We start from the raw sequence: 9888 nt of genomic DNA, 5'->3' as shown, positions 1-9888 counted from the left end.
TAAATGTTGACTTTTATCTGCCATATTAATTCATGGTTCACCACAAAGCCAAGACTACCTCAACAGAGCTTAAGACATACTGCCTTGCCAAGGCACACTAAGGCTGGATCTGCTTCAAACTTAGAGTCAAATTCCTGCTCTACACTTACTGTTGGATAACACACCCAACCAAAACTGAATTCGTAGTCATGCCCCAGACTCATTCTTCCTCCTCAGCCCTCTACTTTAGTGAATTGTCCTGACCTTCATTCCCATTTTCTCATCACCACCACTCCCCATCCCCAAATCTTCTCGGGTAGATACATACAAGACACAAAGAACAAAAGGGAGATGAAATATCAGCCTTGTTAGTAATGACACAGTAAACACCAAAGAACAAGTCTTCCTAGTATCAAGGACTACGCTTAGGCCTGAGGCCCAGAATACAGTATCATGCTCCTTCCATTTAACATTGAAGACAACTTGGTGTGGAAGGGGCCCCCAACTAACCCACTCAGTCTCAGGCCTATGGACATGCTCTTTCCCAAGTGAGGATTACTACCTGGACATGGGAAAAACCAAGACATGCCGGGCCTGAATAAAGGCAAGTCCAAAATGATTCTTAAAAAAACAAAAAATTGTTCCACATATGAGCAATGACTTTCAAACTCACTCAAAAGATAGACCTGGCTCCCCCTGACTGTCAGGCTCTGGCCTATCTCACCAACCAGATTAGTCATTCCTCTGCCTGAGCTTAGGGCCCTGAGCTTGTGGGCAGAGAACCTATAAATGTGCAATCTCCCTCTTCCTCCTTGGAAAGGAAAGCAAAAGTCCCCTCTTTGGATCCTGAAAGAGCTGGGAAATAAGAATCCCACCTTACCACTCAGCCATGTTCCCAGTCTTCTTTTCTCACCATCCCCTGTATTCTAACAACTACCAAATTCTGAAGTTTTGTCTCCTAGATATTTCTTCATATATCCTTTTCTATCTACCTTACCTTGATCCTAGACCCAGGCCTCATCATCCTTTGGCAACACTACGGTAACAATCTCCCACTTTCTCTCTCTAGTTTGTCTTGTCCTATCTCTAATCTCCACATGGCATCTGCAATGGTTATTCTGAAACTCAATTCTGATCATGTCACACTCTGACAGCTTCCCATTTACTATAGAATAAAGGCCAAGCTCTTTAAAATGACTTACAAAGCCCTTCATGACCTACCTACCTTTCCAAACTCATCCACCCCACTCCCCCATCCCATACTCAACCCAGTGGTATAAAAACACAGTAGTTTCTGATATTCACCAACCAGTTACAAATCTCCATTCCTTTGTTCATGTGAGTCCTTCTGTCTGAAATACCCTTAACTCGTTGTGTCATTTAGTTAACTCTGATTCAACCTCAAAGATTTGTTTAAGGCATTACTCCTCTAGGAAGCCTTCCCTAACCTTAACCCTGGTTCTCTGTCCTGCTCCCTCAAGCGAGGAAATTTGCCCCTCTTCTGTGCTCTCATAACACTCTGTGAATAGCTCCATCATTAAATCTACCACCCCCTGCTGGTATTTACTTCCACGTCTGTCTTCCTATTGGGCAGGGGCCATATCCCCAGTAACAAGAGGTTACCAGTGCTCAATATAAATGTATGGACCTAAACTGAAACCTTCGCTCTTCCAAATCATTTATTTAATTCTTCATTTATCCATTAATTCAATAATCATTTATTAACGAATCCCATGGGTATAACCACTTCACTCACCCACTTTCATTTTGCTGCATAGTATCCTGATTTCCCAAATACCTTTGGGCTGTGTGGAAAACAATCGTTTCCCCTCTACACAGTCCAGAGCATACAAAGAACATTTGTTAACCACTTTCAAACTGTCATTTGTTTTTGAATTACCCGTTTGAATCATTTTTATGTGTTTCTTGTTCTGGTAACATAGCTGACTGATTACACGCCAGGCTGACATAAGTGATGCAGCGTGGCAGCCTAATACCCTGGAATTGGGAGACTGTTGCTCCCTCCTTGCTGGCTTCCGTCTGAAGGAAATGCAAATCCCAATGGCAGCCAAGAGAATTAAATACATGTTGATAAATAATAGTAGCTAACTAGCATCAGATTATTATTTTACAGCAGGTCTTGGAAATCTGTCAGACTCAGCCTGTCTCTTCCTGTTTCAGAAGCCTTCCTGCCCACTGGCTTTAGCTGCTAATGGGCACTGATTTTTTTTATTCGAGTTCATAAACAGTCAAGTTTAAAGAGCTTTGATGTAAATCCTACAATTTCCAAAGAAAAGCTCAGAAAAGAATAGGAAAACTTAGAGTGTGGGTGATTACCATTCTGTGGAAGTCTAAAGCAGGGCAGGCCAGCTAATCCAGGGGCACTGGGCCTGGGAGCCGGAGAATAAGGAAAGATGTGGGCTCTCCAGGCCTCTGGCGATGAGAATGCGCCGTCAAGAACAGTGAGAGTGGGAAGAACCCAGGAAGGACTAGCCGTGTAAAAAGATGATGAACGAAGGTCTCTATTTAGCTCTGTCTTCCTATACAATGAACCCATTCCTCAAAAAGAGTAAGATTTGTATAAACCACCTCATGAAGAGAACTTCAAAATAACAATGATAGCAATAAACTAACTGGTTAATTTTGCGTGCTGGTACCTAGATTAATAAGCACTCTACCCTAAAACCTTATAGAAATATATTAAGTGTATACACATTCTCACAACTCCATAGGGAATGAAAATGTTAAACAACCAGCCCAGAATGGACCAGCCAACCAGAACAGACACAAGCCATAAACACCAGTCAGGCCACCCTGGAGCACCAAGCTAAATATAAGCCCTGAATAAACACACAATTGTACAAACAACAGGCATCTCTTCCCTCCCCTGTAAAGTTCCACACTAGATTCTGCTCTGTTTCCCTTCCCAAGCAACAAGAGGGATTAGTGATAAAAAAAAAATGTTAAAGGAAAATCTGAAGTTATTCTTGTGCATATTGGCTTTTTGCCTGAAATTTAAAAATAATCACTTAAGCATTTCTTTTTTCCACTTTTAGCATCCTGTTTGTCCTCCTCTCTGTTTCCAGGCCCTGAAGGCCAGTGACTTCTCCACTCCCACTGCCCTGCAATCCAAAGGTCCCTCCTCAAAACAGAAACTGAGAGACCCCGAGCTGTTTCCTGGTCACTGGCCTGAGCATTGCCGTATTTCTCAGCCACCTCCCAGGCAGCCGGCACCCCGACATTTTCTCATTTCTTCCCCTCCAGACCTTGTTTCAGATCCAGCCCTCCATTCCTAAGCTTTATACGCTGTTATTTCCTTGCCATTCTGTCCTTTAGAAATTCTCCAGAGGGTGGTAGCAATTTTGGTATGTTCCTATGCTCGTGTTATTGAGCTGTAGCTCCCCACCCCACTTTGAATGGGAGCATTTATTACTTATCTCACATCAGTCACTCTCCTGGATGATTTACTTATGTCATCTCATTTAACCATTACAAGGCATTTTAATGTTATTTTCACCTCTCAGGAAACTAGGGGTCAGAAAAGCTAAGGAACTTAGCACTGATCACACAGCAAGGAAGCAGTAAAATCAGGGTTTGAACTCAGGAGACAGTTGATTCCAATCTTATGTTCTTTCCTACCTTATGAGGTGCTCTAAGATAAAAAACAAAAAATACTAATAAAACTGTCCAAAGTTATGGGCCCTGGCCTTGATTTGACTGACACTTTTCTGACTCACAAAAATGTTTACGCACAAAGGAAAAGAAGGCTGCGTCACTGCTCTACGTCTTTACGTTGCTTATAATCTCAAACCAACAGAGCCCCAAGCAGTCCTAAGCCTTAGAAAAATGTTAACCAAAATAACTTCTGTCCCTCACTACTGGGAGGAAATAAGGGATGAATTTGACATATTTCTGATGTGTGTTGCCATTTATTCTGATCAATATTCCATTAGATAGTCAGAAATTATAAAAAGACCAATGATGATCATATTTGGGTTAAATGGTAAGGTTAACAAATCCAAAGCATTATTTTGGGAGGTGAGGGATTGTTTTCTTTCTTTAGAATTGGAGAGAAGGAAAATTAATTTACAGTCAGACAAGGACCCCAATGTAAAGAAGGGGGACTTGTTTCTGCTCAGGGTTCGTGCACCTGGGTGTGTGCATGTGATTGTGCGCATGTGTGCATGCATGTGCATGTGTGCGTGTGTGTGTGCGTGTGTGTGTGTATGTGTGTGTCGAGAGGCAGTGGTAACATACTGGGATCCAACTGCACGCAGGTTGGGAGGGCTCCTCCAGGCCTCTCAGCCCGAGGAAGGCATGGGCAAAGACTGATCTACTATCTGGGGGCCTGCTGATTAACTCTGAACTTTATATACTACTATATTGCTTTCCACCTCAGAAATATTTACCAAAAAATCAGGGACCATGACCTCTTGGACAAAAGGAAAACAGTCACAGCACTCAAAGCAGGAGAAGACCGGGCCATTCTCCTGGGACTGGCCATGATGGTGTGCTCCATCATGATGTACTTTCTGCTGGGAATCACACTCCTGCGCTCGTACATGCAGAGGTAATACTGCCGGGCGGTTGGAACACTGCTGTTTCTCTCCTCCTCCCACTCCTACCCCTTCGTTTAATCAACCCGAAGGTCCTCTTCCTCACCTGCTTTCCTAATAAGAACTTTGAGAAGAATCTGGTGCATAATATTTTTTAATAACATTATCTAATAACAATGATAAATATAGCTGTATGTATAACCTGCCTACACATGCCAGGAACTTTTCATAAACTGATTGTTTAACTCTCACTGCTCTCTAAGGTAAGTATGAATATACTCATTATAAAAAATGGCAAACCCGGGGCTCAAGAGAGAGATAATTTGCCCAGTCTCAGAGCTCTTTCATGGGGCACAGCTAAGATTCAGACTCACGTCCCGCTCATTCCGGAGTCCCTATTGCTGCCACTTCACACCTCTGTCCATTCTCCACCCTCATCACTTTTCCTGTCCACCCCACCCCTCCATCACCCTCCACGTTAGTGGTTCCCAACTGCTCATTCCAACTTCCTCAGCAATTAAAATGCTGATGGTCAGGCCCCACCAAAGTCAGGTTTAGTTGGTCTGGAATGTGACCCTGTCACCAGTATCTGTTAAAGTTCCCCAGGTGGTTCTAATATGCCATCAAGGTTGAGAAACATTGCATCAACTTTTAAAAATAACAGATTTTGAACCCTTTTCATTGTAATATTTGCCCTAGGTTTACTAAATAGATAGGAAGGCAAATAAATAGTGAGGTAGCAAGTGTATTCCTCCCGCGCCTCCTCCCCCAGTAAGCCATGTGATACCTCCCGTCTCCAGCATCTCTAGCTAACTGGTGTCTGTAAGTTGGACACTTTAAGCACAGGCGAGCCCCGCCCTGCTACAACCAATGGTGGAATGTTTCACAGTGGTTCGGCTTAAAAAAAAAACCCTTTCAGATGAAAAATTGAAGTTTCAATCCAAAAGCAAATCAAACCACTTTGTGGCATTTGTTTCTCCCTCTAAATTAATACTTTCATTTTAGAAGCAAAATCTGGCTGAAATACAGTAATTTGCTGAAATTAAGGCATCATCTTTCACATTTGTGGCTGCCCTGCTCTGTTTCTCTGATGGCCTTCAGCTGTTCTCACTCTCAATGAAAGCGCTGATGCCTCAGGCCCCGAGTGTTCACTGATTCCAAACCTGTTTTCAGATCCTCACATCTGCTAAGAACCATCAAAGACTTTTTTCCTCACTATATAATCAAAATCTGACCATTCATGTTCCAGGAAAATACAATTTGCCACACCAGAGGGGGTTAGGTCTAGTATCCTGCCTCTGAAATAAAACTTCACACATGTAAACAGGCACAGAGCTGTTGATACATGTCCAAGAACAGAGGAGAGGGTATTTACCTGCAAAGAAAACATGTTGTTTTCTCATCACTATGGTAATAAGCTTACACCCAGAAGCAAACAATCGATTGCTAGTGTGTTATTTCCTAATTATAAATGTTAACCTTGATCATAAAATTAAATGTATTTTAAAATGAAAAGTTGATCAACAAGCAGCTGGAACCTTTCCAAGTGAGAAGACCCCGGGCACACTTATTAACCCTTTGTTCTGCTTAGAAGTGTTTCTTTTTCATTGTGTTTATGGGGAGGTGGCATGGCACAGCAGAATGAGCCTGGGCCTCAAAGAAACACAGGATTAGATGAGATCACAATTCCCATCACTTACTAGCTATGTGTCCTTGCATATCTTACCAGATTTCTCAGTGCACTCATCTTTAAAAGGAATTAATACTCAACTTACAGGGTTGTTGAGAGGATGAAGGAAGATAATTTATGTAAAGCACCAATTAGGGTGAAAGGGATGCAATAAGTGATTAGTCTTGGTATGATTAAAGGGTTGAGTTATCTTTCATCCCTTATTGGAAAGACCTTAAGGCATTACGTCACTGTCCTTCCACCTGTCGAGTTGGACTCCAATCCCCTGTACCCCTTTACCCTCTTCCTTCTCCTTCTCCCTTAAACCCTCTCCACCTACAAACCGAGCTGGGGTGGAGGTGGGATGAAGAAAGCACAGAGGAAAACATAGCAGAGGTAAGGACTGGGGTGTGGCAAGAAGATGCTTACAGTGTAGAAATACAGGTGGGTACAGGTTATGATTTTAATACATTCCTTATGCTCACTAGTGAATTCAATAAGCAGAAAAAATTAAATCAAGCACTGGAGAATACCATATCCAATAGAAGTCATTGAAAAAGTTCTCCCATGCCATAGTTTGTCTGTCATGTTGTACTTTGTCTAAAGATTCTCTATTCAAAAGCATAAACTTTACACAGATAGATTGTTTTATAGATTTGGGAAAGACTCTTCAGATTCAGGGGTGGAGAAATGATCCCCTCTGATCACGCCTTCCTCACCGTCAGCTATTGGGCCTGTGTTTATTCCCGCCCCTTCTCTGTAGTGTGTGGACCGAAGAGTCTCAATGCATCTTGCTGAATGCATCCATCACGGAGACATTTAATTGCTCCTTCAGCTGTGGTCCAGACTGCTGGAAACTCTCGCAGTACCCTTGTCTCCAGGTGTACGTAAACCTGACTTCTTCCGGGGAAAAGCTCCTTCTCTATCACACCGAAGAGACGATGAAAATCAATCAGAAGGTAGGAGCTTGGCACACTGCATTTCAGTCACCCAGCTCATCTCTCTCTGAAGTTCCCCTTTGCCAGCATCTCAAAGGAAAAAACGCCAGAAAGCAGGTCCTGCCTCTTTCATTCGCAAAACTCACTATTTGATTCTTGCCTAGGAAATTTTATTTTATGTGCAAGTTGTGAACAGACCATTCTCCCATATTGTGGTAGTGCAGATTTAGCCTTGACTTCCATTTAGAAGGGTAAATATATACTTATTTATCTACAAATAAGCTTAGTCTTTCGAAGCAAGTGTACAGCTTAGTGATGTGTAAGTCAAAAACCAGGTATTTGTCATATACCTGGGAGCCATAAGGTAAACTGACTGCTTTTCCATGGTCATTATCACTTAGTTCTGTGACCTTGGAGATGTCACTTAACCTCTCTGAGCCTCAGCTTCCTTTTCTCTAAAAAGACAATAATATATGGTCACCTTGCAAGGTCATTGTAAAGATTAGAACTGAGTATGTAAAGTGTTGAGCAGAGCACAACACCTGGCACGGAGGAGACCTTCAACCCACGATCACAGTGTGTGTATGTTTGTCTTTCTTCATATACGTTATGTTCCTAGAGGCTGAATATGCCAGCACTGCTCTATTCAAGTCCACATGGTAGATGTTCAACAAATGTGTATTATATTAAAGTTTTATCTAAAATATACACTTATAAGGTAGGGGATGACCAGTAAAGTGTCAGCAGAACCAACTTGCCATCGTCAATTTTAAGTTAAATATATTGAGTTTGGGATTTATGTCCAGAAGACTCTCATATGCCAAGACAACCTCCCCATGCCATTCTTCAATAGGACACTTGGCTCGTTACTAGGATACAACTCTCATGAACTCTAATCGTTCCTGCAAAAGCTTTTCTCTTTTTTTTTTTTTATTTCAGCGTATTATGGGGGTACAGATGTTTAGGTTACATATGTTGCCCTTACCCCCCCCACCAAGTCCGAGTTTCAAATATGTCCATTCTCCAGGTGGTGCGCATTGCACTCTTTGTGTATGAATATACCCATCCCCTCCTCCCTCCTCCCCCCTCCCCCAACATCCAATAGATGTTATTCTTATACGTGCACTTATGTGTTGATCAGTTAATACCAATTTGATGGTGAGTACATGTGGTGCTTGTCTTTCCATTCTTGGGATACCTCACTTAGTAGAATGCGTTCCAGCTCTATCCAGGAGTATACAAGAGGTGCTATATCACCGTTGTTTCTTAAAGCTGAATTTTTTCATTACAATTGTCAGCACTTAAGTGATATAGCTTATAGTTATTTTTTAAAATGTAGTAGCTTAGAGGTTCAACACTAGAACATAGAGAATGAGTAGTATTTGTTTCTAATAAATTGACAAAAAATAGGGAAATCCACCTTGCATTTTGGTTACAATAACTTAAAACGATTCTGGCAAATATCTCTGAGAACTCAACATAATGAATATTTCAGAGAATGCTGTTTGAAAACGTTTGCTCTGATTTCTTTCATTTATAGTAGCCACAAATAATACCAGTCATAACCCTGCACTGCAGATACAGAAAGCTTAACTCCCTCACAAAGCATTTGTCTTTCAAGGTCTTCCTTCAAGTCAGATTTTTAAATCAAAGCTGACCTGTGCTGACAAATGCCTATAAAATTCTCAAATCTCCAAGAAATTGGAAAGTGGCCAACTTAAATAGGCATCAAAAAGTGAAACATATTTCCATTTCCTCATTTTGACATTTTGTCACTACATCCCTGTGAATGCATTATTTAGGTTATAAACAGGGAGTGAAGTTACCAATAAAAGTTCCAGTTATATATTCAGAACCAGTAGCTTGTCTGCTCTCGGCATGGTAGTAGGTCATCATTTGGTTTATTTGCCTCACTACCTTGTTTTTAAATGTAAATTATAACACACATACAGAAGCATGCATGAAATGAAAAAGTACAGCTCAAGTATATGTTACAAAGAGATTCTCTCATGTAACCACCACATGGGTAAAGAAATAAGACATTTCCTGCACCCCAAAAATACCCTTCATGCCCCTTCCCAATAATTCTGCCTCCTGCCAAAGATAACAACCATCCTGACTGTTGTGGCAATTACTTTCTTATTTTTCTTTGTAGTTTTATCACCTAAGCATATATCCCTAAACATTATATTTTAGTTTTGCCTCATTTTTAAATATTATATAAGTAGAATCAAACAAAATATTTTCCTTTCTTTCTAGCTTCCTTCACACAACAGTATGTTTGTTAGATTCATTCCATTTGATCGTAGTTCATTCATTTTCATTACTGTATTATATTCCATTGTATGAACATGCCAATTTACTTATTCATTTTACTGCTGATGGACATTTTGAGTTATCTATAGTTAGGAGCTATTATAAATAATTCTGCCGTGATCATTCCCAGATATATCTCTTGGCGCACAAGCACACACACAGCTGTCAAGTATAAACTTGGGAATGGAATATCTAGATGGTAGGATATTCTTATCTTGAAGTTTAGTAGATAATGCTAAATGATTTGCCAAAGTGCCTATTCCAATTTATATTATCACCACCCTATGGGTATGAGAGTTCTTCTTGCTTAAATCATCACCAACATTTAGTAACATCTATAATTTTAATTTTAGCTAATGAAGTGATATTTCCTGGTGGTTCTGATGGCTAATATTGTCAATTACCTTTTCCCTTATTTATTTGACCATTT

General features: G+C 40.9%; 1 protein-coding gene across 1 annotated transcript in view; it reads left to right on the top strand.

Moving 5' to 3' along the window:
* Positions 1-9888, top strand: part of KCNMB2 (potassium channel subfamily M regulatory beta subunit 2) — a 244572-nt gene that overhangs the window by 217896 nt on the left and 16788 nt on the right. The window contains exons 3-4 of the mRNA XM_012639409.1: positions 4379-4549; positions 6968-7163. Coding sequence (XP_012494863.1) covers positions 4379-4549; positions 6968-7163 — 367 coding nt within the window. The remainder of the gene's footprint in view (positions 1-4378; positions 4550-6967; positions 7164-9888) is intronic.

The sequence above is a fragment of the Propithecus coquereli genome, unplaced genomic scaffold (assembly GCF_000956105.1).
Source record: "Propithecus coquereli isolate 6110/MARCELLA unplaced genomic scaffold, Pcoq_1.0 Scaffold14, whole genome shotgun sequence".
Lineage (NCBI taxonomy): Eukaryota > Metazoa > Chordata > Mammalia > Primates > Indriidae > Propithecus > Propithecus coquereli.
Note: the sequence above shows the minus strand (reverse complement) of the source record. Positions and strands in the feature narration are given on the sequence as shown.